Raw genomic sequence first — 25766 nt, 5'->3', positions numbered from 1 at the left:
ACCGAGTGCTAAGACCTACCTGTCACATAATGCTTCTTCACATTCGAACTTCGCCGGCCATTGTGGGCCGAGCGTTTCTAGGCGCTTGAGTCTGGAACCGCTCGACCACTACGGTCGCAGGTTCGAATCCTCCCTCTGGCATGGATGTGTGTGATGCACTTAGTTAGGTTTAAGTAGTTCTAAGTTCTAGGGGACTGATGACCTTCGATGTTAAGTCCCATACTGCTCAGAGCCATTTTTTTGAACATTCAAACTTCCTTAAAGTAAGCCAGCTCTTCACCACAAATGAAGTCACTTAAGGTAACACCACAGAGAAGCTGTAAATATCAGGTTTATCCGAAGTATCACTTTATAACTTCGGTAATACACTCCTGGAAATTGAAATAAGAACACCGTGAATTCATTGTCCCAGGAAGGGGAAACTTTATTGACACATTCCTGGGGTCAGATACATCACATGATCACACTGACACAACCACAGGCACATAGACACAGGCAACAGAGCATGCACAATGTCGGCACTAGTACAGTGTATATCCACCTTTCACAGCAATGCAGGCTGCTATTCTCCCATGGAGACGATTGTAGAGATGCTGGATGTAGTCCTGTGGAACGGCTTGCCATGCCATTTCCTCCTGGCGCCTCAGTTGCACCAGCGTTCGTGCTGGACGTGCAGACCGCGTGAGACGACGCTTCATCCAGTCCCAAACATGCTCAATGGGGGACAGATCCGGAGACCATGCTGGCCAGGGTAGTTGACTTACACCTTCTAGAGCACGTTGGGTGGCACGGGATACATGCGGACGTGCATTGTCCTGTTGGAACAGCAAGCTCCCTTGCCGGTCTAGGAATGGTAGAACGATGGGTTCGATGACGGTTTGGATGTACCGTGCACTATTCAGTGTCCACTCGACGATCACCAGTTGTGTACGGCCAGTGTAGGAGATCGCTCCCCACACCATGAATCCGGGTGTTGGCCCTGTGTACTTCGGTCGTATGCAGTCCTGATTGTGGCGCTCACCTGCACGGCGCCAAACACGCATACGACCATCATTGGCACCAAGGCAGAAGCGACTCTCATCGCTGAAGACGACACGTCTCCATTCGTCCCTCCATTCACGCCTGTCGCGACACCACTGGAGGCGGGCTGCACGATGTTGGGGCGTGAGCGGAAGACGGCCTAACGGTGTGCGGGACCGTAGCCCAGCTTCATGGAGACGGTTGCGAATGGTCCTCGCCGATACCCCAGGAGCAACAGTGTCCCTAATTTGCTGGGAAGTGGCGGTGCGGTCCCATGCGGCACTGCGTAGGATCCTACGGTCTTGGCGTGCATCCGTGCATCGCTGCGGTCCGGTCCCAGGTCGACGGGCACGTGCACCTTCCGCCGACCACTGGCGACAACATCGATGTACTGTGGAGACCTCACGCCCCACGTGTTGAGCAATTCGGCGGTACGTCCACCCGGCCTCCCACATGCCCACTATACGCCCTCGCTCAAAGTCCGTCAACTGCACATACGGTTCACGTCCACGCTGTCGCGGCATGCTACCAGTGTTAAAGACTGCGATGGAGCTCCGTATGCCACGGCAAACTGGCTGACACTGACGGCGGCGGTGCACAAATGCTGCGCAGCTAGCGCCATTCGACGGCCAACACCGCGGTTCCTGGTGTGTCCGCTGTGCCGTGCGTGTGATCATTGCTTGTACAGCCCTCTCGCAGTGTCCGGAGCAAGTATGGTGGGTCTGACACACCGGTGTCAATGTGTTCTTTTTTCCATTTCCAGGAGTGTACATCTGATATTATTACGATGGTTTTCTCTCCTTGCGTAGGTGGAAAACTAAAATTTCTTTTAAAGATATCGTCGCAACAAAAAATCGCCTGAATACTGTTTCCATTCCTTAATCACATCCGCGGTTCCCTATCCGCTGCTTCCAGGCACCAGGAGGCATGTCATTGGTATCAAATTGATAGGCTAATGAATTGAGCATGTGAGTCACTTTCATGGCGAGTAATTTCTGTTTTTTGAGCAGTCGAAGTACATTCACCAGGTAGCTAAACGGGAATCCCTAGAGGAAAGACGATGTTCTTTGCGAGGAACAATATTGAGTGCCGACATTTTAAGCTAACCGCAGAATGATTCTACGGACGGCAACATATATTTCACATAAGGAACGCGCTTTTAAAAACACTGCCACAACGATTATGTTACCTTCACCTTGCATAAACCCGGTCTTGGTTCTACAGGCACACACAAGAGTTGTTGACGACATCCAACTTAAAATCTATACATGCTTTATAAATAGAAGAGTGGTATTGCTTCCGAATAAGGTGGTCTACCATACAAGTACCGTGACATTGAATACAGATGGTATTCACTGGATGTGTATTAACAAGTGTGGGTGCACTTCGCCGGCCGTATCAGCTCATAATAAAATCACCCTTATCACCGAATTCAGACAGTTATTCGGCTAAGTAACATAGTATTAGGCTGATACTAGTAACTCCCCCTTGTCGCTGCTAGATATTTGGCACGCTAAGAAACAGTATTTGTAACATATTCTGTCTCGATACAATGCCGACAGTGAAACATATGTTTTGCAATATATCCACGATGTTATAGGCGATGGAGGATGATTGTTGATTGAGAATGATCACACACAGTAGATGGTGTGCTACGTGAGGAATCAGTTTAAAAAAATGGCTCGACTGAAGTCCTAAGATGTGGTGTCACCGCCAGACACCACGCTTGCTAGGTGGTAGCCTTTAAATCGGCCGCGGTCCGTTAGTATACCTCGGACCCGCGTGTCGCCACTATCAATGATTGTAGACCGAGCGCCGCCACACGGCAGGTCTAGAGAGACTTCCTAGCACTCGCCCCAGTCGTACAACCAACTTTGCTAGCGATGGTTCACTGACAAAATACGCTCTCATTTGCCGAGACGATAGTTTAGCATAGCCTTCAGCTAAGTCATTTGCTACGACCTAGCAAGGCGCCATAATCAGTTACTATTGATATTGTGAATCATGTACCGTCAAGAGCGACGTTCATCATTAATGGATTAAAGTTAAGTATTCCACCAGCTACGTCCGTTTTTCTAAAGTCTAATTTCCTTGTCCTGTTCCAGACCTCACGCCAGCCTGCGTGAGATAAAACGTGTGCATTTCGGCCTCCTCTAGTAACACGGCGTTGGCACTCCTACCAACCACAACATTGGCGACGAGGCAAAGCCGCGTTCTTCTCTAACCTGCCCTGCTTTACTTGTGTAATGGCTTCGCCACAATCTCCAGATGTACTGTCCGAATTTTATCGCTTACAGAATCAGCAGACGCAGGCATTACTGGATGCCCTTGGACAGCTCGTCGATGTCAACGTGCAATGCAAAACGATGTGGCAGCCGTCGCTCCACCGCTAACGCAGCCACAAACCCGCTGTTGCACCAACTTTTCGATCTTTTGATGCTGCACTGGAAAGCTGGACGGAGTTGTCACCCCAATTTGGATTCCATCTCGCCGCCTACAGAATTCAAGGTAACGAGCGGCAGCCTTATCTCTCATCATCGGTCGACATACAAGCGTGCCATGTGATAGTCAAAGTATTTCCCCAACGCAATGTAACAACTCTGTCCTACGAAGAAATTTTGTCTGCATTAGATGCACATTTCAAAGAATCAGTCAATGTAGTTGCGAAACGGTATACCTTCTTTCGTACATAACATACGGCAGGTCAGACTAATTGTGAGTGGGTTGCAACCTTGCAAGGCCTTACTAGGGATTGTGCTTTTGAGTGTCAATGTGGACTCCCTTATTCAGATACTATGGTGTGTGATGCAATTTAACAGAATGCAAGCAAATCCAGTGCTCAAATCATGCCCGCAGTGCGCTACTAGACATTCGCATGAGAATTGCCCATCACGCCAAGCTATTGGTTTTTTCTGTAATAAAACAGGACATGTTCAGAATGTTTGCCAGAAAAAGCTCAGATCGGAAGCTCCAAACCATTCCAGGCGCTGGAATCAGAATCGAACCAAGGATACTCAGGCTCGCAAACTTCACCCATGGAAATTGATGTAGTTCATTCCACTCCGCCCAGTGCCACTCTATCTAACAGTGACTGTGTTCGTCCCACAAATAGTGTGCGTCAACATCGCTGGAACTCCCATCAAGTCGCAAGTGATTTTGTACCAGAGTCAGTTCACGTTGCACGAGACAGTCGCTCTTGTCGTCAGCAGGACAATAGACTTTTTGTGGACTTGGACATTAACGGCAAAGTGATACCATTCCAGCTCGATACTGGGGCTGCAGTTTCACTGATCAAACAAGACACTTACAAACTGCAGGGCGCACCTCCTTTGTGTACCGCAAATGTTAAGTTAACTATAGTGCGCGTCATATAACTTGGTGGCCGAGTTTAGGTTCGTTCTGCGCATCTGACGTCACAAAACACAGTCAGCCAATGAACAGAGAACGGTGTTGCCAGATCTCGACTGCAGTGGTGAGCACGGACGAGTGTCTTCAGTTTTAGAAACGTTCAGTCATAAATAAAATAATAGAACAAAAGCAATGTCTTGATAGCAGATTTTCTTTTATAGAAAGTTTGGAAAAAGCATTCTTTATACCAACTGCTTCATATTCTATTAATTAATTAAACCAAACAAACAATAAGACTCCTAATTCAGGCGATAGCAAGGAAAGGTGTTTGTTTCAATCTCACGAACTGCTTTTTCGCAATAAAGAACAGCGGTAATTGTTTATTTCCTATTGTACTTCGACGAAGCGTGAGTAATTCATAGTCATGCCAACAGTGTTTATAAGTAGTTGCGTGAGTGTTAGAGTCCTTATGGAATTACACAGTTTGATGAGCTGAGGTAGCGGAATGGTTAAGGTGTTGGGATGCCAAGCCAAAGGTTATGTGTTCAAGCATTGTGCGGTGCTTAATATTTTCTTTATTTTAAAACAATATTGGAGTGCCTTACTTCACGAATGTTATTCGTTTGAATGAAATTTCTAGTGCTTTGCCACTTCATCAACTTTTTCGCTGCTGCAAACACGTGCTCCCCGCATTCGGCGCTGTGCGCGATTTTGTCATCACTGCACTTCTCGCCTGTGCAGACACATGGTGTTCCCACTGCTTTGACACACTTATCATTCGATTTCACAAAAACTATTTGGCCAAAAAATTTGATTTTTACACGTCTTCTTGACTGATACCTTCCCCCCATAAATGACTTAATTTTGTTTTGATGTGCGGCATTAAATGTAGTAAACCATTGCACGAAATTTTGAAGAGTTTGCAGAGGTAAAAGTCCATAGCGTATACTTTCCGTATCGTCGATTTTAGTTGCCACAATGTTGAGAATGAAATGTGGACAAGATACCTAAATTTCATATGATATTTACTGTATAACAATATCTCATTTAATTTAAGTACCACATAGGTGTCGTATGTAATATTGAGAAATATTCCGTCTTTCGCGACTGTAATAAAACTTTTATTTACCCAGGGCGCGTTTGGCTTTATTTTAAAGCACTTCCATCGGTGAAAGCTATGGCACATACACAATGGTATTCATGTTCTATTTCTTGTTTTTGTTCCACAGTCGCAGTTTTACCAATGGTATTGAAATATATCCCTCTTCTGCAACTGTAATAAGCGACTTATTTAGACCAGATGCGTTTCTCTCTTTTGAAGCATCATAAGAGGACTGTATTTTGTGTCCTCCATTGCCAAGTCACCTTTCGTAGTTTTGTGCTGCGGTAGCACAATATTCAACGTTTGTGTTGGCTCATCAGTGTTTTAGCAAATAAATGCTGTTTGTGTGTGCCACACACAAAATTAAATTTGACATAGCTCTGAGCACTTCACTGACAGACGGTATATTCAAGTCCTAATGTTTCTGTAAGTCCACAGTTTTGTTTAATGTATTTTGTCTACTTCCTTTTGATTGATTGAAGTGCTTTAAAATAAAGCCAAACGTGCCCAGTGTAAGTAAAACTTTCGTTACAGTCGCGAAAGGTGGAATATGTCTCAATATTACATACGACACTTATGTGGTACTTAAATTAAATGAAATATATAGGTATCTTGTCCACATTTCATTCTCAGCATTGTGGCAACTAAAATCGACCATCCGGAAAGTATACTCTATGGACTTAACGTCTGCAAACTCTTCAAAATTTCGTGCAATGGTTTACTGTATTTAATGCTGCATAATAACTGCGTTGAACATCGAAACAAAATTAAGTCATTTATGAGGGGAAGGTAACAGTCAGAAGATACGTAAAAATCTAATTTTTGAGCCAAATAGTTTTTGCCAAAGCAGTCAGAACACAGTGTGTCTGCACAGGCGAGCAGTGCAGTGACAAAATCGCCCACAGCGCGGAATGCAGGGAGCACGTCTTTGTAGCAGCGAAAGGGTTACTGCGGCCGTGGTGGCTTTACTTCATGAACTGCGCGCTCCCCCCTAAACATAAGCTTGCGAACTATGCTATACTATGGCGCTGCTTCTCTTGGCGCGTGCGTCGTGTGCAACTGGCAACGCAGCAATCTCCCGCGTCTAGGCGGGCATGCGCGAGCCGCCAAGATAAAAGAATTGAACTATAGCTATTCAGGTCAAGAGATCCCTGTGTTAGGACAATGCAGCCTTCTTGCAACATACAAAGAACAAACAAAACTTGTGTCATTTTATGTCCTTCGTTCTTCTTCTGCAGTGAACTTGTTTGGTTTCGATTTATTTCAGTTGTTTAACTTGTCTATAGTAAATCAGGTCCTATCAGTGAACCAGACTGTGCCTTCAGACAGTGTTTCTCGCCTATGTGAAGAATTTGCAGACATTTTTGCAATGGGTCTTGGATTCGCTAAGAACTATAAAGCACATTTGGAACTGAAAGTAAACGCGCAATCGAAATTTTTCACAGCGCGCAATGTTCCCCATGCATTGTGTGAGGAGGTCGCAAAAACATTACACGATTTGGAATCATAAGGTGTAATTGAACGTGTGCAGAGTTCTCTCTGGGCATCACCTTTATTAATTTTGCCAAAACCTTACGGAAAATTGAGACTTTGTGTGGACTTCAAGGCAACAGTGAATGCACAACTAGTGATTGCTACTTTTCCTTTACCCTGCCCGGAAGCCAAAAGCCACTTCCCCTTGGCAACGCTTACCCATCGATTTTGCTGGTCCATTCTGAAATGCTCGATGGTTGGTTGTGGTAGATTCATTCAGTAATTTTACTTTTGTTGTCCGGATGTCTTCCACGACGTTATCTGCCACCATCCAAGCGTTCTCTGCTATCTTTTGCATTGAAGGTCTTCCACAGACTATTGTTTCCGACAATGGCCCACAATTCATGTCCGCAGAATTTCAGTCATTCTGCAAGGCCACTGGTATTCAATATCTGACGTCCGCCCCGTTTTCGCCACAGTCAAACGGTGCCGCTGAACGATTGGTCAGGGCTTTCAAGTCACAGATGTTGAAGTTAAAAGAGTCGCATTCTCGGGAGGACGCGTTATTGCTGTTTTTGTCCTCGTATCGCTCTCAGCCCCGAGATGGTCGGTTCGCCGGCTGAGTTGCTCCACGGTCGCCCTCATCGAAGCTTGATGTCTTTGCTACATCCGCCGCATCAGGTTCCTGTGCAGCGGCAGACAACTGCTTTCGCCCCAGGCGACGTTGTCTACTACCGCCACTAACGAGGTTCACGGCGTTGGCTCGAAGGGCGCATTCTTCGCTGCCTCGGACGCGCTATGTATCTGGTTTTGGGGGCCTCTGGTGAGGTGCGCCGGCATCTCAACCAGCTGCGCCTCTGTCGTCGCACGGGATCTGCCGCTCCCCGTCTGCTTTCAGCGACGGTGCCGTCCGGTCAGCACCCTGGGGACCCATCTACTGGCTCGCCTCAGCCCCAGGTGTTACCGACGCTGCCTTCCATTTTGCCCCATGGCGACGCGCCGCCGCCTCCGGCACCGCCGCCTGTTCTCCCGCCGGCGACGCCCGCAGTGGTCGCGTCGCTGCAACCGCCGGGCGCCTCCCTGGGTCACGCACCGCCGATCGCTTCCCGTGATCAGTTGTCCTCCGACACGGAACTCTTGCCCGCTCCGGACCATATGTGGTCTTCGCCCATCGGGTGCCCCGGCCCGATGGAGGTCGACCCTTCGGCCCCTCCTGTCTCTCTGCGGGCGCATACACCGCATGTTGGCGTGCACCCTGGAGCAGGTTTTCAGGCGTTTCCTAGCTCCCCGCGGTCCGAATGGCAGGGTTCAGGTGGCACAGCCTCGCCTGTTGTTAGGCTCCCCACCTCGTCGCATACGTCAACATGGGGTCCTCCCCACGGCGCGCGGAAGCCTTATGCCACAACCGTACGCCGCTTTGCGGGGGAGGAATGTGGTGCCACCGCCAGACACCACACTTGCTAGGTGGTAGCCTTTAAATCGGGCGCGGTCCGGTAATATACGTCGGACCCGCGTGTCGCCACTATTAGTGATTGCAGACCGAGCGCCGCCACACGGCAGGTCTAGAGAGACTTCCTAGCACTCGCCCCAGTTGTACAACCGACTTTTCTAGCGATGGTTCACTGACAAAATACGCTCTCATTTGCCGAGACGATAGTTTAGCATAGCCTTCAGCTACGTCATTTGTTACGACCTAGCAAGGCGCCATATTCAGTTACTATTGATATTGTGAAACATGTACCGTCAAGAGCGACGTTCATAATTAATGGATTCAAGTTAAATATTCCACCAGCTACGTCCGTTTTTCTAAAGTCTAATTTCCTTGTCCTGTTCCAGACCTCAAGCCAGCCTGCGTGAGCTAAAACGCGTACATTTCGGCCTCCTCTAGTAACACGGTGTTGGCACTCCTGCCAATGACAACATGAGATATGTACAGAGTCCTATGAATAATAATATGGTTTTTCAGATCTATAATGTTATGCTTTCTAGTAGAAATCCTGTCCGAGATTTGGGGTCAAGTGTCTCAATTCAACCACATACTTGCTTTGGAGCCTATGCAGATGTACGGTGTGGGATCCGTATCAGGTGGGACTGACGGATAACATCGAAAAAGTACAAAGAAGGACCACTCGTTTTGTATTATCGCGAAATAGGGGAGATAGTGTCACAGACATGATACCTGAATTGGAGTGGCAATCATTAAAACAAAGGCGTTTTTCGTTGCGACGGGATCTTCTCATGAAATTTCAATCACCAGTTTTCTCCTCCGATTGCGAAAACATTCTGTTGGCACCCACCTACATAGGGAGAAATGATGATCACGATAAAATAAGAGAAATCAGGTCTCGCACCGAAAAATTTAAGTGCTCGTTTTTCCCGCGTGCCGTTCGAGAGTGAAACGGTAGAGGTACAGCATGAAGGTGGATCATTGAACCCTCTGCCAGGCACTTTATTGTGAATAGTAGAGTAATCACGTAGATGTAGATGTAGATGTCTTTTAATGATTATAGTCAGTGGTGAATCACATTCGTGGTACTCCCATATCTCGAAATGACTCACCTTTCTCGAATCTCGTTGAGGAATCCTATGTTCTAAGGACCCCATACAGCAAAACTCCAGCGTGGTTTTAGACAGTCTCTCTGCATCTTGTAACTTTTCCTCAGCCTCTGCACCTCCCTCCCTGCAACTTAGTCTATGTGATCATTCCAGTGTAAGTCGGAACTGAGCGGAAGTCAGGGAGCGCTATAGCTAGGACCTTCTACAACGCGTGGACAAACAGGGCGAGCTGAGTTAATGCTACAAGACCATGTTTTGACCACTCAGCGGAAATGAGACCCGTGATAACCATGCACAGTGTGTAAAGGCAACGCCGAACTAAACTTTCTACGGCATCACGTGGTACTGGAAAAGACAATTTGAGCTGTTACGGCGTTGTTTTATTATTCTCATCATGGCATATATACATATATTTAGTGTAACAGTGGGCTGTTTCTCATTCGAGACAATTTCGTAACGGTTGCTGTCGTCCCATGTGTGTGTGTGTGTGTGTGTGTGTGTGTGTGTGTGTGTGTGTGTGTACAACTTAGTGCAACTGTGGGCTGTTTTTCGTTGAAGATACGGTGGTTCAAATGGTTCAAATAGCTCTGAGCACAATGGGACTTAACATCTGAGGTCATCAGTGTCCTAGACCTTCGAACTACTTAAACATAACTAACCTAAGGACATCACACACATCCATGCCCGAGGCAGTAATCGAACCTGCGATCGAAGTGGTCGCGTGGTTCCAGACTGTAGCACCTAGAACCCCTCGGCCACACCGGCCGGCCACACGGTGGTGTTTCTTATCAGGAAAATTAGGAAGACTCAACATCATAAGGAACTGGAAGAAGGACGAGGAATTTGCTAATGCACTGCGATGTATCCCCAAACAACACACAGCAACAGCAGTCTTAAAGACATCTGCAGTCATTCTCTATCTCCTCGTTTTTTTGTGCCATCCAACAGAGAAAAACCATGAACTATAAAAACTGCACTAACGTTACCTCTGTTGCACTGTATACATGGTATCGAGATAGAATGCAATACAGAAACTGTTTGTTAGCGTGGGAAATACCTAGCTGCGATAAGGGGGAGTTGCAAATATCGGCTAAATACTGTGTTCATTAGCGGAATCATTTTCTAAATTCGGTGAAGTGTGATTTTATTAAGAACCTACACTTCTGGCGACATGCACCTGCACTTTCGGTCTGTTAAAGGGACATTGTATGCCCTATGCTGCGAATGTTAAATTATCGAATTTGGTTACCCATTATCTTGAAAACTTTTTAAGACACCAACTTACAATTACTACAATTATAACTAAAATTGTTTTGTGGGGCATGTTATCTTTTCTTTCAAACGCTCAACTTTTTGACAGAATTTTGTAAATAAATGAACATAAAACAAAACAGCTCAGTATATTTTAATTATTCTATTTCTATATGTGTTGAATCTGACACTTGGAATGCTGTGAATTTTTCATGTCTCTACCATAAGGACTTCTTTATAAAAATTGATCATTTATTGCAAAAAAAATTTGTTCAGAGATACTGATGTTTCAAACCTTTTTTATTAGAAATTATTATACAGACTTATATTTCTGCGTCTTTTATGCACTAGAATTGCCCTGGCCCATAGTCTGTCTCTTCTTCAGCGTCACAACAGCCCATTTCTTACCTCTTCCTTTTCTTTCTTGCTTCTTTTGTCAACTGCTGAGCAGCTAACTCTGCTTCATATTCACGAAGCTCATTCAGTTCCCGCAGTCCTTTAGCTGTGTTCTGTCCAAATCTTACCCCTACCTTCTCCAGAAGTCTATCATAGTCCCCACCATTAAAAGTTATTACAGCATCGGACTCTGCTAACTTATAGTCATAAGGCCAACAAATACATTTTTAGGCACACGGCACCACACAACATTATTGAAGGACTAATTCACATTCTGGGTCTTCACATGTAAACACTTCTTTAGTAGCCCAGGATTTGCCAAATCTCTGTAAATAGATTTGATTGCCTGCATTACTGCCAAAGGAAGAGAACGTTTATGAGTAAATTCATGCATGGTGACAGAAAATTCAGCTTGCCTATATTTACACCAAGTGTTTGGTGGAGGTGGACACAAAGCATGACACTGCTAGCACACGGGTTTTCCAGAAACTCACATGAAAATGCAGGTCTCACACATCTGATAGCTGCAAATTTGTATTTATTGGGGTTACTTTTAAGCTTACACACTTTATTTACGTATAAGAAGCACTAGACGTCATCTTACTACAAAAGTAGCCGATAATCACTTTCAACGAGACCTAGTATCAGAAACCAAGGACTGATTTGTTTATTCGTAATGCCAACTTCTGAGACGTAGCCGTAGGCACAAATCAAGGCACAAAATAGCCCTCTAGACTGGGTAGTTACCAAGATATGACTGCTCAACTGCATTGCTGCGAAATTAGACAGTCACACGTCAACATTCAAAATATTATTTAAAATTTATTTGAAGGTCTCACAATTGTCTGATTTTAATGTATTATATATCAAAATGTTCAGGAAAGTCGAAAGTACATTATGGAGCAGAAACCAGAAAATGTCAGATTTCAATGAATTTCACGTACCATGTCCCTTTAATACTCACCCTGCGACCACTGTCTATATTCAGTGTCACGGCATTTGTGTCGAGGTGAACTTCATTTGGAAGCAATACCATACTTCGATTTATAGCGCATGTACAGTTTTCAACATGGATATCCTCAGCATATGTTGTGTGTATCTATAGAACCAAGACCGCCTTTTCGCAGGGTGAAAGAAACATAGTCGTTTTGATAGTTTTTTTAATAGCTCGATGATTACGTCAAATCTCCATGGTCAGCGGTAGCATATTTCTGTGACCAGCTTAAAATGTCGGTTGTGAATAGTCTTCCTCGAAAAGACCAACATCATCCCTCTAGGGATTCCCATTTCAGTTACCTAGTGAGTGTACTCCGACGGATGAAAATAAAAAATAAAAATTATTAGTCATTCAAGGTGATTCTCGGGATCAATTTAATTAATTGGCCTATCAATTTAATATGAATGACGTGCCACGTGGTTGCTGGAAGCGGTGGCTAGGGTACCACGAATATAACTCACGAGTGGGAGTGCTAATCAGGCGACTCTGCATAGCGTTGATATGTTTTAAGGAAATGTCAATATTCCATTTTCACAGAGATGTAATAAAATCAGATTATTACGGAATTTAGAAAGTAATACATAGTATAAACTTGACAATTACACTTCTCTGTGCTGTTACCTTAAGGGACTTAATGTGTGGCGAAGCATTTGGTTATTTTAAGGGAGTTAGATGTGAGGAGGCACCCTATGACAGAGGTGGATCTTAGCACTCCGTCATTAGCAAAAAATAAGTTTAATATTCTAGTCCTACGCTGGAGGACATAAAAGAAATTAAGGTGATTGATACAGATTTTTCAGCTCATGAGGGAACACTCAGAGGAAATATAGCATAGGCTGTATTGTACATGAGTTTCACAACAAGTAAAGATACTCTAGCAGTGTAAAAATGCATGTCCCCAATTCTTCTGTCTTCAGAATGGACTAAATTGCATTTTGCATGAGAAATTCGAGCCGTGTGGCCAACAACATCGTAGTCTCGGATTAGGCAAAGTGGATGCATTTAAACTGAGTGGACTATGTCAGGGTGGAACTGGTTGGAGCTACTATATACAATCAAGTCGCAGATGTGTGTTTCGCTGTGCAATGCGGCTGGCCACAGGAGTGGTCGCGAGGCTTCGACAACTGGAATTTGCCATTTACCTGAGTTTGTGATGGGCGGTTAGGTACAAAGAACGGGCCAACCTCTATGATCTTGCCCACGATAGCGGGGACTGGCGAAGTGACCAATGTGCTGGTGAGTGGCGACAGAAGCGGAGGTGAGTGCTGCGTGAGAAGATTAATGAGACGGGTGTTTGCACTGGATGATTATTTTCACGTGTAAATCGACCATTTGGCTGCTTGGTGACAGCTGCACCGAATGGTTCAAATGCCTGTGAGCACTATGGGACTTAACATCTGAGGTCATCAGTCACCTAGAACTTGTAACTACCTAAACCCCACTAACCTACGGACACCACACACATCTATGCCCGAGGCAGGATTCGAACCTGACACCTTTGCAGTGGCGCGGTCCCGGACTGAAGCTCCTAGAACCACTCGGCCACCACGGCCGGCGATGCACCGACCTCTGACCGTTCCCTACAGCAGGCACGTGAATGCCAGGGGATGTGTGTGCAGCTGCCGGCGTAGCCAGCATGGGTGCAGCTCCCTCTCCCAGCTGTTGTGTACAGAGCTACCTTGGGGTCGGCAGACAGCGCGCGATTTGTGATCACGAGTTTGCGTGATTAGGATTTTTGTCAAAAGATATTTTTTTCACACTGTGATGAAGGATGGTGTTTGTGTTGTCAAACGTCGGTCCATACTGGGTCTCAAATATATTTAACGCTATGACCTGTTAGTGGGTGTAATTTCATTATTTTATTTGCATAATGTTTGAGTGTGATACGCACACGTTGAAAATATGTTTTATTATGAGTAAGAATTACTGTGAGGTGGAGTTGAGTGTTTTAATCGATCTATTTGACTCCTATAAATTGTTAAACAATTGATCTATTGGGGAAGCGGAAATGGATTATTTCTCTGTTTTTCGTATGAAAATAGTGTCAGCTCTCCCATTGTCTCCACCATTAGCCATATAAACACAATATTCTGGGGAGAGATGAGAACTCCGTCTGCATGTTTTGCTATGTTGGTTGGAACAGACAAACAGGAAGTGGCCTGTTGAGAGAGACACGAAGTGAGTCTTGAATTCTCATTCAGCAGAATGCGGCCACCGTGAGGCTTTGTTTGGCGATAGCGAGATCAAAAGAAGAAGATATTCAGTCTGTGGTTGGTGGTATTTGGTAACTTGATATTTAATTAGGACATTGGGTGGTTTTAACCCTCGTGACAGCGCTCTGACGGTAGTCACTCTCGTGGGAGACCCCAAACGGTGGCTTTTTCATCCCATTCCTCTGTGATTATAGTTATTACGTCATGGGAAGCGGGCTGGGAGGGGGGGGGGGGGGACGACGGGCAGACATAACACCTACCCAAGTGGGATTTCATATCCAATAAATTATTTAAGTATACAATATTTCACACACTGCCTTGTCTACTAGAAATTGTGTAAAGAATATTCCATACACAGCAATCTATTCATGAGTAAATAAGCAATAAACTGAGTCTCTTTCTAGAAAATTCCCTAGTGTAGGAGAGGAGTGGATAGTGGAAGGTTTCCCAGATTGGGAGGGGTTAATTAACTGATAGATTTAATCAATTAATTAATGCAGAGGGGGTATTCAAGTAACTCAGGCTTGGAAGTGTACTTGTATCAGCGAAATTTCCAGAGGGTAGGTGGAGGAGGAGAGGGAGAGGAAGGGGCAGACATGGCATAATTTATCAGAATGATGGATTATCCCTGTGGGGGCTATGACCCACTTAATGGAACAGTGGGTTAAGGACACGTTAATCAAAACGTAACAATAGGTTTACCCCTGAATGTATGTTTGCCCCTGATGTAAGCAACCTGCTCTAAGAAATTGTGTGGGTGCTCTCTTTACCCCACTACTGTCAATAGAGGTGACTTTGATCTGCACCTGTTTTTGGGTATTAAAGGAAACTGAAACCATTCACCTCGTCACCTTACGAGTGCAGTGAAAATATGGTTGGATAATCGGGCTGCCACGTTGTAACCTTCCGGCTTGCCTGATTTTTTTTTTAAAGTTTACTGTAACTGGAGGTGACAGGAAAAGAGGCAGGGCAGGTAGTTGGAGAAAGGGTCGTTGAGGAACACACTTAGTTGTGTTCCTCCCCTTTGTCCTACCCAACTTGGATGACCCATCTTGCAGCTAACCTTCTGCTGGCATAGCTCTCTAGATCCAGACCACGCAATCCTCATCGCCTGTAGGAGGTTTGCGTGCTCTGGATCAGGAAGGCGGTTTGCTGACCACACGCCTCTCCATACCACATCAAATGGGGCTTTCGTCAGAGGATGGCACGGCGGTCTGTCTGGCCTGATGGGCCGTTTTAGGTAGAAAACGCAGAACTTCACCGACCTTACTTTTATGGGTATCATTGATATTTTATAGAATATCATTTGCATTACAAGTATCATTCACTGAAATAAAGTATGAAAAAGCTTCATTCAGAGTGACTGATGCCCAGCGAAATTCGATTCAGTGATTATCAGCTGACCAGATTACCGAAGGGACCGGTATCCAGCGTAAAGCGTTACAGTGACAAGGCTGTGTATTTGGGAGAGTTGCGAAGCGCTCATTAGGGGTACGTGGCGCGCACTGACCTCCGTGATGACGGTGGTGGCGTACTGCGAGTAGTCGAAGTGCCAGCCGCTGTGGCAGGGCCCGGCGGCGGCGCTGGCGTCGTCCGCGGGCCGCGGCAGCAGCAGCAGCTCCTCCTCGGAGGGCGCGGCGGCCAGCAGCGCCGAGAAGTTGCGCCGAAGCACGCGGCACTGCGAGAACGACGCCAGGCCGTCGCGCTCCTCCAGCGGCGCGCTGCAACACACGCCGTATCTCTGTTGGTACTTGGTCGGGCTGTGCAGAATTTTGATCATATTGGTCAAACGTCGCAGCTAGTCTGGGAGTTCGATACTGCTTCGTACTTACCTGTAGGGAAATGCTATGTCTGCGGAAGCTCGAGCTGCAAACTCTGTACACACTGGTCCAATTATCTATTGCAAAAGACCCGTCTACTCGTATTAATAGGCATATAAATATCCTTGAAATGCTGAAAAGTCCTAAAGTGTTGTGAAAGATATTCACGGTAGTAATCCAGTCCCTCTCGCTTCTTCCTTCCACTTTCAACTTTCGTCTACGGTGTGACCGCCAATGTTCCGTGGAGTGTTTTACATTCACTATGCTTCAAAAGCAACAGTCCTTCACTAGCTCTACACTCGCCAGTGCGAAGACTTGTGTCGATGCCAGCTCATTCCTCTCTGAACGTCCCTCATTACTATCGCCTCAGAACAGCACGCAAACAAATTAATGCGTGAGTAACAAGAACTTTGCTTCCGGCCAAATACGATGTCCCTCTCTGTGTCTGTATGAGTCTCCGGCGTAATTCTTGAATGAAACCGTCTGTGAGAGACCGGTTTATTGGCCATTGATTAAATTGTACAGTATGTGATTTCTTATTTCTCGTAATTGATCAAATATAGGAAAAAAATGTATGAAGCAGTGACACATCTCGGTTCTTAGAGACTAGCTGCAAGAGAGGTTAACTGGTATTTTGCTATGCAAAGTCCTCAACGGTATAATATGATCCTCTGCCTGAAGAAGCAATACCGTGCAGAGGATCCACAATCTCTCGGGAATGCTATGTGCACTCTATAATGGCTCCATATCGGTCGTAGATGTCCGCAGCTCGCGGGCGTGCTGTAGCGTTCTCGCTTCCCACGCCCGGGTTCCCGGGTTCGATTCCCGGCGGGGTCAGGGATTTTCTCTGCCTCGTGATGACTGGGTGTTGTGTGTTGTGTGTTGTGTGCTGTCCTTAGGTTAGTTAGGTTTAAGTAGTTCTAAGTTCTAGGGGACTGATGACCATAGATGTTAAGTCCCATAGTGCTCAGAGCCATTTGAACCATTTTTTCGGTCGTAGATGCTTCCTCAGAAGCTGCAAAACTGACCCAATCATCTGCTTCCCATCATTGATTTACCTCTAATGATCATAGCCTATAAAGCCGAATTCGGCACCAAGGGAAAGCCAGCTTATACGATACTGAAAAATTAAATGTGGCAGTTGTTCATTCAAGTCGTCTATCACAATGCTTTTTACACACTGAAGAGAGAGAGAATCTGGTACACCCGCCTAATATCGTGTAGGGCTCGCGCGAGCACACAGAACTGCCGCAACTCTACTTGGCTTCGACTCGACTAATGTCTGGAGTAGCGCCGGAGGGAATTGACACCAAGAATCTAGCAGGACTGTCCATAAATCCTTATTTTACCAAGTGGTGGATTCTCTTCTGAACATAACGTTGCAAGCATCCCAGATGTGCCCAATAATGTTCATGTATGGGGATTTTGGTGGTCAGCCGAAGTGTTTAACCTCTAAAGAGTGTTCCTGTAGCCCTGCACAACGGACATGAACGGATGCAGCTGATCAGACAGGATGCTTACGTACGTGTCACCTGTCACAGTCGTATCTAGACGTATGAGAGGTCCAATATCAGTCCAACTGCACAAGCCCGACGCCATTACAGAGCCTCCACCAGCCTGAACAGTCCCCTGCTAACATGCAGTGTCCATGGGTTCATGAGGTTGTCTCCATACTTGTAAACGTCCATCCGGTTTGATACAATTTGAAACGAGACTCGTCCGAGCCGGAAACATGTTTCCAGTCATCAACGGTCCAATGTCGGTGCTGACGAGCGCGGGCGAGTTGTCTAGCTTTGTGCCGTGCACTCATCAAGGGTACACGGGTGGACCTTCGGCTCCGAAAGCCCATATCGTGACGTTTAGTTGAATAGTTCACAGGATGACACATTTTGATGGCCCAGCATTAAAATCTTCTGTAATTTGCTGAAGGGTGGCACTTCTGTCACGGAGAGCGATTCTCTTCAGTCGTCGTTGCTATTTATCGAGCCGCAGCAATGTCGGAGATGTGACGTTTTACCGGATTACTGCTAATCACGCTACACTCGTGAAAAGGTCGTACGGGAAAATTCTCAGTTCATCGCTAACTCTGAGATGCTCTGTCCCACCGCTCGTGCGTCGACTATAACTACAAGTTCAAACTCACTTGAATCTTGATAACTTGTATTGGAGGAGCCGTAACCGATGTAACAACTGCACCAGACACTTTTTGTCTTATATAGGCGTTGCAGACCCAGCGCCGTATTTGAAAACCCATGCCTATACCGATTTCTTTGGCGCTTCAGTGCAAAAATAGTTTCTGACGTTAGAAGTCAAGACATTAACTGGGAAGTCAAAACTAAAAGAGAACGACGGATCGGTCTCATGGCCACTGTTGAAATTGAATGACAGACTGTAGCTATTGTATTTTAAGACTTTAAGAAGCGTGATACAGAAAGGCTACTCATTCCGGTTTTGGCATCTCTACTTCACTGATTCTTGAAGGCTTTTGTTGTGAATTTTGCTCACTTCCATCCGCCAAAACCACATGCTCCCGCAGTTGAGTCAGTCAAAGCAACTGTCGCCCAAATATGTTTATCGCCCCTGTAGGAATAACATAACCTGACATGTTCCAAAACTACGCCTCAAAGTCTGAATGAATACAACAAAACTATTCTTCGAGTAACATGTGACGTTTAATTGGAAGTTGACGCATGTCAAATATAATTTCCCATTCTTTTCATCTTTACTTTTTATATACAGGGTGGTTCAAATGGTTCTAAGCACTATGCGACTTAACATCTGAAGTCATCAGTCCCCTAGACTTAAAACTATCTAAATATAACTAACCTAAGGACATCACACACATCCATGCCCGAGGCAGGATTCGAACCTGCGACCGTAGCAGCAGAACGGTTCCGGACTGAAGCGCCTAGAACCGCTCGGTCACAACGGCCGGCTATACGGGGTGTCCCATTTATCTTGACCACCCTAAATAACTGCTTGTCCAGATGCAAATTACAAAATGTTTCAAGTAAATGTTCTTTAGTCGTCAGGGGGACACCAAGCACCAAGATTTCCTTGGTTGTAGCTTTGTATTTTACAAAGATATGAACAGTGGTATGACTTTTCTAAACAGAACCCTGTATTTTTTATTCGGTATTTCATTTCCACTCCTAAAGACCTATTCAGCAATGTATCAAAGTGTACCATTTACTGAAAGACAACGTTATTGAGTACATAATACAACATTGACGTTGACGCTCCCAGCGCTTAGTCAAGGCCCCCCCGGTAATGGAACACATCCACGTGCTGACGTTGACAGAGGACAAATGCAAACATAATTAGAAAGCACACCCGTCATTCCGTCACCCATCGTCAGTTGAAGAGTTGTGTGAGTAAAATCGACACCAACGAAGAGAAGGCAGTAATGCTACTCATCTATGGGGAATATAAGTCAGCAGAACAGTAATTGCAATACTGTTGTCTTATGTACGGCTACATTTAGTGCAGTAGTTTAGTCCTTTTAAATACTGTTGTGTAGAGTAGGCATACAGTAAAGGCTATCCTTCCTACAAATTGTATCGACATAACGATTCTTTTATTGTTGTAGTTGAAGGTAGAGTAAATGCTTCGCAGGCAGCGGAACTGCACAGAGAGCGATATCCTGACAAGAAACCACCATCCCGACGGATGTTTTCTCATCTTTCTGCCACGCATTAGGAAACGGGAGGTTCCAACCCACGACAACGCAATCGTCGTAGCACTCGCACAGACGGAGCTGCTGAAGTTACCGTTTTTGCTTCCGTTGCTATGAATCCAAATGTGAGCACACGACAGCTTGAACACAAGATTAGCTTTTCTTGAACCAGTGTACATTTTCTTACACGTCACTGGTTCCATCCTTACCATGTACATGTGCATCAAGAATTACATGGGAATGATTTCCAGAATCGTGTACAGTTCTGTCAGCGGGTACAGCAGCAAATCCTCGTCAACCCGAAATTATTCTCCAATAATCTAACCACCGATGAATGTTCCTTCGCAAACAAAGAATAGGTAAATACAGGGAACATGCATTATTGGTCCAGCGACAATCCACGATGGCTAAGACAGGTGGAACATCAGCGTCAATGGAGGGTTAACGTCTGGTGTGGGACGCTTGGTATTACAATTATTGGCCCTTATTTCATCAATGGTAGTCTAAACGGCACAGCGTATGGCAACTTCCTCACACGAATTCTTCCTCCTCTTTTGAATGAAGTGCCACTAAGAACTAGAATGCTTATGTCGTATCAATACGATGGACCTCCAGCACATAATGCCTTGCGTACACGTCGTGTTCTGAACTGAAGGTATCCTGCCAGGTGGATTGGTCGAGGAGGAACAGTTAATTGCCCTCTTAGGTCTCCTGATTTAAATCCTCGGGACTTTTTGCTTTGGGGATGCAGTAAAGACGTTGTTAATCGCGATATTCCAACAACTCCAGAGGACATGCAGGAACGTATCGTGCTTGCTTATAATCCTCTTCAGCAGGCAACACTATAAGCAGTAAATAATTCTTTCATTCAACGGGTGCACCAGTGTATCTGTGTCCACGGTCGCCACTTTGAGCACCTTTGAAAGTTATACTACTGGACCATGGTACAGGAGAGTCAAAGTCGATTTTGCGTTATGTTTTTACTTGGTTTTCATTTGTTTTCTGACAACTTCAGAAAGTGGACGAGTTTGTGATCCCGGGCTCAAAGTCAATGCTGCATTATGTAATTAAAAGCGTTATGTGCCAGTGAATAGTAAACTGTGATAAACTTTTTAATAGGTCTTTAGGAGAGGAAATGAATTACCGAATACAAAATACAGGGTGCCAGTTAAAAAATATCATACCGCTATTCATATCTTTGTAAAAATAAAAGCTACAACGAAGGCAATCATGCTGATTGACGTCCCCCTGACGGATAAAGAACATTTGCTTGAAACATTTTGTAATTTTCATCTGAACGAACAGTTATTTGGGGTAGTCAAGGTAAATGGGACGCCCTGTATATTGAACAACCGACATCGTTACACATGCTAATTATATAATAAATAATCACGAAGGCTATGGGAGTCAGTATACTGATACTTGTGCTGTCCCTTCTCCTGTGACTGTGACTGTTTACTTACACATGTTAGTGTAAATTTCATCCAATCCGCTACATTAAAAATGGTGCTCGTAGTGACTCCGTACCCCTCTCATTGATGAATTAAAAGGAATAGACGCAAGCTGTTGAGATTAATAATTATTGCTCACTGCTTCTGCTCCGGAGTGTACACTGTATCGTAGTATGTGTTCTTGTAGCTTCGCTTTCAAATGGACGACTATCTCAATTTTCGAATCCTTCGGTTGCCAAGAAACATTTACCGTCCATCACTTGATTGAATTTCATTTGCTGTAGCCAGTCGAATCATAAAATCGATGTGGGAAGACGCTGATTATTCGCCAGGGAAGACGCTTGCATTGTGGTTGGTTCCCACTGATTCATTTTCCATTTGCCATATTATGTCGTAAAATCTAAGTTTTGTGAATGTCCAATGCCCCATTTATAGTGTATCTCTTCTGTATGTAACTAGACGAATGTCGAAATCCTGTTCTTGCAATCATTTATTTCTGGATAAGAAAGGCCGCTTTTGGTGGGAATGTTACCGGCACATAAAATACACCACATGACAAAAACCTTGTGCTCAAGTAAGTCGTGGCATTCCACACGGTTTTGAGGCTTAATCCGTGCCAAGGGTCGATAGTGTCACGTAAGAATGTACTTAGCCGCAGCACCCACTCTTCATGCTACTACATTTCGGTAGAGGAGCACTTGACAGAACATCCATTACTATATACAGTACTGTGAGTTTCGGAGAGTAACAAAAATGATCAATATATGGTTTTCATATGGTTTAATATATGGTTTCTCTCAATATGAAGAATTTTCAAATATCCTGGATAAATGGACACGATAAACTTTCTGTGTCTTCACTTAGATTGGTAGGGAAGTCCCAGATAGACTCTACAATGGCTTCTAATAAGCAAACTGAATAATTGTAGTATTAAATGTGCACCTCATAGTTTTTAGCACTCTCAGTGGATTTCAGCAGACGAGGAATTTCAGATCCGAATAAGTCTCATTTCTTCCATTGTTCTCTGGATTTCATCCATTTCCTTGTTATCAATTGGTAATAAGACTTCCAGGTGACGGTTGAGGAAATCTAATAAGTAACCCCACTTGTCTTAAATGCCAATAAATGAACTAAAATGCACCCGAGGAAGCGCCGCGACATACGTATCTCTTCGAGAGTTACCTAGGCAGATTTTAGAGTTATAAATATTGTGTTGCTTATCTGTGGAGATGGTGCTTTATAACTGAGGAGATATTACAATTACACGTTTCGGCAGAAGAACAATATAATTCACCAAACATGTGGATAATGCCTCCCGAAAATCCTGTAAAATGCATTGAACCCATGTATCGATGTTTCGTTGATAGTGTTAGAAAACTGGCGAATCACAGCCGAGAATTTTTGATTAAATGCAGATAAGCTTGTAGAGGGGCAACCACAGCAGTTTTTAATCCATGTAATGCCGTCTTTTAGCGGTGTTTTGTATTTGACAAACAACGAATATTAGGAAAAACATTCCGAGCTCTTCCGCTCTAACGTTTTAAACATATGTCACCCGAAGAAGGGGCTTTAACGCCGCGAAACAGGTAGTGGTACAGTGGTAAAGGACCAAAATACAGCTGAATCGATTAATACCCAAGATTTTCATTAAATGATTCACACAATTAGAATATGTCGCAGAAACTTAGAAACTAAAATGCAAATTTGTTTCAATTTCAGTGAACTGAGTTTCAGACGTAAAATCGGTTCGTTTAAATTTGATAGTGATACGGAATGATCTGAATAATTTCATTTACAGTTTGTTCCGTTGCTATTGTATAACAGCTTTTTTCAGTGGAATCCATTAACAGGACCTTCACGTTGCGGATTAGCCATGCCAAATGCTGAAGTGAGGTATTACATGTGCGGTATGTTTTCTTTTTCGAATATTTTATTGCGCTTTTTGTCCGAAAGCAGACAATATTTATTCTGCGAAAACAATTCTGTTTGGTACTCTGAAGCGTTGCAGTGCATGTGGATATATATTTTAGTATCCTCACTTTAGAAAAATTCCAAAATCGTCAGAGACCCTCGTTTATTTATTGTCTCTTTTTAAAAGGAAACTGTTTAGTAATCCATTGCTCACGCATTATCTATTCTGTCTGGAAATGGAAATGTTTTAACGCACAAGAGGAAAGTACCTTTATACACTCCTGGAAATGGAAAAAAGAACACATTGACATCGGTGTGTCAGACCCACCATACTTGCTCCGGACACTGCGAGAGGGCTGTACAAGCAATGATCACACGCACGGCACAGCGGACACACCAGGAACCGCGGTGTTGGCCGTCGAATGGCGCTAGCTGCGCAGCATTTGTGCACCGCCGCCGTCAGTGTCAGCCAGTTTGCCGTGGCATACGGAGCTCCATCGCAGTCTTTAACACTGGTAGCATGCCGCGACAGCGTGGACGTGAACCGTATGTGCAGTTGACGGACCTTGAGCGAGGGCGTATAGTGGGCATGCGGGAGGCCGGGTGGACGTACCGCCGAATTGTTCAACACGTGGGGCGTGAGGTCTCCATAGTACATCGATGTTGTCGCCAGTGGTCGGCGGAAGGTGCACGTGCCCGTCGACCTGGGACCGGACCGCAGCGACGCACGGATGCACGCCAAGACCGTAGGATCCTACGCAGTGCCGTAGGGGACCGCACCGCCACTTCCCAGCAAATTAGGGACACTGTTGCTCCTGGGGTATTGGCGAGGACCATTCGCAACCGTCTCCATGAAGCTGGGCTACGGTCCCGCACACCGTTAGGCCGTCTTCCGCTCACGCCCCAACATCGTGCAGCCCGCCTCCAGTGGTGTCGCGACAGGCGTGAATGGAGGGACGAATGGAGACGTGTCGTCTTCAGCGATGAGAGTCGCTTCTGCCTTGGTGCCAATGATGGTCGTATGCGTGTTTGGCGCCATGCAGGTGAGCGCCACAATCAGGACTGCATACGACCGAGGCACACAGGGCCAACACCCGGCTTCATGGTGTGGGGAGTGATCTCCTACACTGGCCGTACACCACTGGTGATCGTCGAGGGGACACTGAATAGTGCACGGTACATCCAAACCGTCATCGAACCCATCGTTCCACCATTCCTAGACCGGCAAGGGAACTTGCTGTTCCAACAGGACAATGCACGTCCGCATGTATCCCGTGCCACCCAACGTGCTCTAGAAGGTGTAAGTCAACTACCCTGGCCAGCAAGATCTCCGGATCTGTCCCCCATTGAGCATGTTTGGGACTGGATGAAGCGTCGTCTCACGCGGTCTGCACGTCCAGCACGAACGCTGGTCCAACTGAGGCGCCATGTGGAAATGGCATGGCAAGCCGTTCCACAGGACTACATCCAGCATCTCTACGATCGTCTCCATGGGAGAATAGCAGCCTGCATTGCTGCGAAAGGTGGATATACACTGTACTAGTGCCGACATTGTGCATGCTCTGTTGCCTGTGTCTATGTGCCTGTGGTTCTGTCAGTGTGATCATGTGATGTATCTGACCCCAGGAATGTGTCAATAAAGTTTCCCCTTCCTGGGACAATGAATTCACGGTGTTCTTATTTCAATTTCCAGGAGTGTAGCTGCATTATCATTTGTGAACTCTGATTGTAAGATTTTGGCAATAAAGGAGACACACGTCCTATTGTTTGGTTCTTATCTTTAAGAATATTATAATTTATTCTGATAAATTACGTAAGCTTTGGTATTGGTTAATGCCTTTCTATTTCTGAACATTCCAGTCATGTAAGTATAGAATCATTCAAGAAACCTTCGATATATTCTAAGAGCTCAGAGAAATGTGATGTACGTTGCATGTATCTGTCAACAGCGTTCGCAAGTGTATTATACGTTGCACGAGGAAACGTCCTTGTTAAAAAAGATAGTACTTTAATACTGACACAGGACTATCAAAATATGTGGACCTCTAACTTCAATCATGGAGGTTTGTAGTTCACTGCGATATACACTGTTGTGCAGAACTTGTGGACGAAAGTAACTTTAGCAAGTGACACTGCCAAGTAACAAAGTTCGATGAATCTTGGACCACACATAGAAAGTACTGCAACAGTATAGTACAGAAGTAATTTAAAAGAAATATGCAGTGATATGAACAGAAAAAAACACTTTTATTCGAAGACAACCATTACACAGAATTCACCTCCGTGCACTATGTTCTAGTTTATTGTGGCTGTCTACTCCTTCCCCATGTCCGTCTTGTCATGGATGCATCGTACAGCCCAGGTAATGGGGTGGCACAGGAAACGCATCACTTAAACTAACGGCGCCAAAGCCACTAGTAGCTAAAATGGTTCAACTGGCTCTGAGCACTATGGGACTTGACATCTGAGTTCATCAGTCCCCTAGAACTTAGAACTACTTAAACCTAACTAACCTAAGGATATCACACACATCCATGCCCGAGGCAGAATTC

General features: G+C 45.1%; 1 protein-coding gene across 1 annotated transcript in view; it reads right to left on the bottom strand.

Annotated features, from left to right (window-relative positions):
- The window catches only part of LOC126176203 (beta-alanine transporter-like), a 503717-nt gene that overhangs the window by 467697 nt on the left and 10254 nt on the right, over positions 1–25766 (bottom strand). The window contains exons 2-3 of the mRNA XM_049923347.1: positions 16189–16253; positions 15867–16077 (exon numbers count right to left, since the gene is read on the bottom strand). Coding sequence (XP_049779304.1) covers positions 15867–16077; positions 16189–16253 — 276 coding nt within the window. The remainder of the gene's footprint in view (positions 1–15866; positions 16078–16188; positions 16254–25766) is intronic.

This window comes from Schistocerca cancellata, chromosome 3 (assembly GCF_023864275.1).
Source record: "Schistocerca cancellata isolate TAMUIC-IGC-003103 chromosome 3, iqSchCanc2.1, whole genome shotgun sequence".
In the NCBI taxonomy this organism is placed as follows: domain Eukaryota; kingdom Metazoa; phylum Arthropoda; class Insecta; order Orthoptera; family Acrididae; genus Schistocerca; species Schistocerca cancellata.
The sequence above is the reverse complement of the archived record's forward strand: the minus strand, read 5'-3'. Positions and strand labels throughout refer to the sequence as shown.